This window comes from Branchiostoma floridae, chromosome 1 (assembly GCF_000003815.2).
Source record: "Branchiostoma floridae strain S238N-H82 chromosome 1, Bfl_VNyyK, whole genome shotgun sequence".
Lineage (NCBI taxonomy): Eukaryota > Metazoa > Chordata > Leptocardii > Amphioxiformes > Branchiostomatidae > Branchiostoma > Branchiostoma floridae.
Window position 1 is genome coordinate 808,832 of NC_049979.1, and position 3,127 is coordinate 811,958.

Genomic DNA, 3,127 nt, shown 5'->3' on the forward strand with positions numbered 1-3,127 from the left:
GAGCTCGCTGACAACTCGGCCGAGCTAAATTCTTGATTTGTAAACGGGGCTTTAGGAGTTCCAGTCCTTTACAGTTCGACACTAAACAACTGGCATAATTCTGTTCTTAGTGGAACTGTGCGCTCTTGTTGCACTTCCAGCACAAAGAGAGACTAGAGGGATTCTCTCTGGAACTCTTACCAGCTTGAAAAGCTGTTTTCTATACTATGAAAAAGGCTCTCTGGTGCCTTTTTGGGGGCTCATACAAAACTTTGGCGGCCCATTCTTTTGTGCGGGTCGCCGATTGGGGGCCTTGCCGACTTTGGGGCTTCCCGAGGGCCGGCATTCGGGCCCCAATCCAAAAGAAATGGCCAGCAAAAGTGTATTATGAGGAAAAAAAAAGGCACCAGAGAGCCTGCTATGGAGGCTAGTTTTTGCCCTTCTCTACCTAAGTGTGGGCTCTGTTAAATGGAGGTTTAGAGTATAAAACATGTTCTTTGTTGGGTCATAAAACACATCATGGTTTATCTGTATCACCAAGTGTCAGACTGGCCTTTGGGTGATCCACCCGCAATCGGGCCGGTACCTCGGGTGTTACAGATACACCGTGTTGTATACTTAACGGGTTTGCTATACAAGCAAACTTAAGATACTGGACAAAAATGAAATGACACCAGATATAAAATGTACTAATTTTATTTCCCAATATTCTGTTATAACGGCAGGCATGTAAATACTTTACATTTGGGATTGCATTGAAAACACCACAACACAAGTACTACCTATCTTTTAATTTATACACTGTAAATAGTTGACATTTAGGACTACATCTGCTATTGTCTACTTATCAGACTGTTAACGGCTACACTTACTTGTAGTGCCTAATAGAACTGGTCAGAATTGCCCTGAGGAAGGTGGCAGATGGTTACTGAAATGTTGATCTTGAATAAAGTTCTTGTTCGTGTACAAAGAATCTTATCAACTGCACACTCTTGATTCTCACCATGCCATTCACTTAAAATAAGTTGGCAGTGCTAAATGGAGTCAATTCTGACACTTTGGAAAGAGAGCATATCACTTGGCCTAGTTCCTTTATCCACAGCTTTGTCCTATGTCTGTTAACACATTTAGGGTATTTAGGGACATCAAGTTGACAAAAATTCCAATATTTTGAAAATATTGCAATTTCAAACCAGCATCTAGTGACGTGATATTCCTAAATATCCTGTTTTTAAAAGCAAAGGATATAGGTAGGTTATCCCGTGGATGAGGTGAACTAGCGTTAATCATATAAGAATTTGTTCCATTTCACATATGTGAAATCCTAAAATCAGGGATCTTTTAATTTTCACAACAAATATGTATTACTGGGTTAGAAAATAACGGAGAAAGTTATTACACATGGAATGATCTCACAATGAATTACATAGCTATGTACAGAAAGCTCTTCCAACTGTCGTCTTCACACCCTGACCACTTCAGCAGCCGTGCACCTGGGCTTCCTGGCGGCACCACCTTGGGTTGGGGAGGGAGGACACTGGATGACAAAGCGGGCGAACGTGCCTCCGGTCTGAGCCTTGGTTATCCTGCCGGGGTTCACACAGACACACCCCAGCACATCCTGGCAATGCACAGGAAAAACGGAGAGTAAAACAAGTGTCAAGTCAATGCATTATGGTGAGTTAAGCCCGTCACACATAGCTGGCCATAGTAGGGGTTGTGGTGAACAGGAAAAAGAAGAGTAAATCAATTAAGTCATTGCATTTATGAAGGTTAGACATCCAGGTGAACAATATTCAAATACAATTCAATCCCTACAACTGTAATCTAGTTGTAGGGATTGAATTGTATTTGAATAATTAAGTCAATGCATGACGGTGAGTCAAGCCAGTCACACAAAGCTGTCCATAGTAGGCATGGGTGCCGCTACAGACAATTCAGGAACAGGTATCCAGACCTGAACCTGACTGTGAACACTTGTAAATAGAAGATACAATTTTCTACAAAGGAGTTTATTGGAGGGAGTATCCAGCTCCCACAGCTGTTTTGAAATCCTGTCTTCATGTAAACTCTGTAAGTTTTACTGTAGAAACTTGGTACAAATGGGGAGTTACATGTAAGCTGTGGGAAAGTCCTGAATGTTGGACTTCTCAGTCCAATCTTTATGTAGCAGCTTGGACATGTAATTAAAGGTAGATTATGGGGTAACCGTTACTGTAAATGCATCTAAATTCGCGGGGACTTAATTTCGCGTTAGCGGGAAAAGGGACTTTTCGAGTTTGTTTTAAGTTCGCGGTAGCACCATTCACTGTAGTCTCTTACTGCCATGGAAAAATGTTTGCGGTGGTTTTAAGTTCGCAGTGAAGTGGCCACCGTGAAGACCGCGAACATTTAACCACTGCGAAAGTTTCTGCATTTACAGTATTGTCCCTCTTTTGAAATGAGTAAACAAATAAACAGTAACCTCACCTTGACAAAGTACCTGAGGTCGGAGGGGATGATGAGAACGTCGGGTGTGGCCTGAAGCCGACAGAACTGCTCGTAGTGTTCGTAGTCGATGTTCACGTCCTCCGAGGGGGGGTACAGGGGGTAGTAACTACAGAAAAAACACAGAATAACAGTGGTTACATGGAGAGGGGGGTACAGGGGGTAGTAACTACAGAAAAAACACAGAATTACAGCAGTTACATGGAGGGGGGGTACAGGGGGTAGTAACTACAGGAAGAAATGTCATCATGTATACTTGATATGCTGTGAGTTATCATCCGTGGAGAAAACAGCAAACATGTAATTGTCAAATAATTGTCAAAATAAAGCTGGAAAAGCTAATAAATCATAATAATTTTTTTTTTTATCTCTTAAGAAGAACTGGGAGAAATAAATATGTCACTATGCAAAAGGACGTGTACATTTTACCATAAATAAATACAGGTGTTTACCAAAGAAGGTATTTAATGGACAGAGGAAACAGTGAACAGGACCCACCTTTGCTGAGTGAGGATGTGCTTGATAAGCCTGCCTAACCTGTCAGAGGAACCTCTGGAAAAAGGGAAACAACAAATTACACCTCCACCAAAGTGACTTGTCATTTCCTGCATCCTGGAACAATACTGTCATGTACTAACCTACTGATGAGTCGGACAGCCAG

The 3,127-nt window shown here is 41.9% G+C and overlaps 1 protein-coding gene across 1 annotated transcript in view; it reads right to left on the bottom strand.

Moving 5' to 3' along the window:
• Nucleotides 1–659: 659 nt before the first annotated feature.
• Nucleotides 660–3,127, bottom strand: part of LOC118421393 (DNA polymerase alpha subunit B-like) — a 17,522-nt gene continuing 15,054 nt past the window's right edge. The window contains exons 21-23 of the mRNA XM_035828659.1: nt 2,965–3,078; nt 2,449–2,575; nt 660–1,600 (exon numbers count right to left, since the gene is read on the bottom strand). Of these exons, the coding sequence (XP_035684552.1) occupies nt 1,442–1,600; nt 2,449–2,575; nt 2,965–3,078 (400 nt within the window). The 3' untranslated portion in view covers nt 660–1,441. The remainder of the gene's footprint in view (nt 1,601–2,448; nt 2,576–2,964; nt 3,079–3,127) is intronic.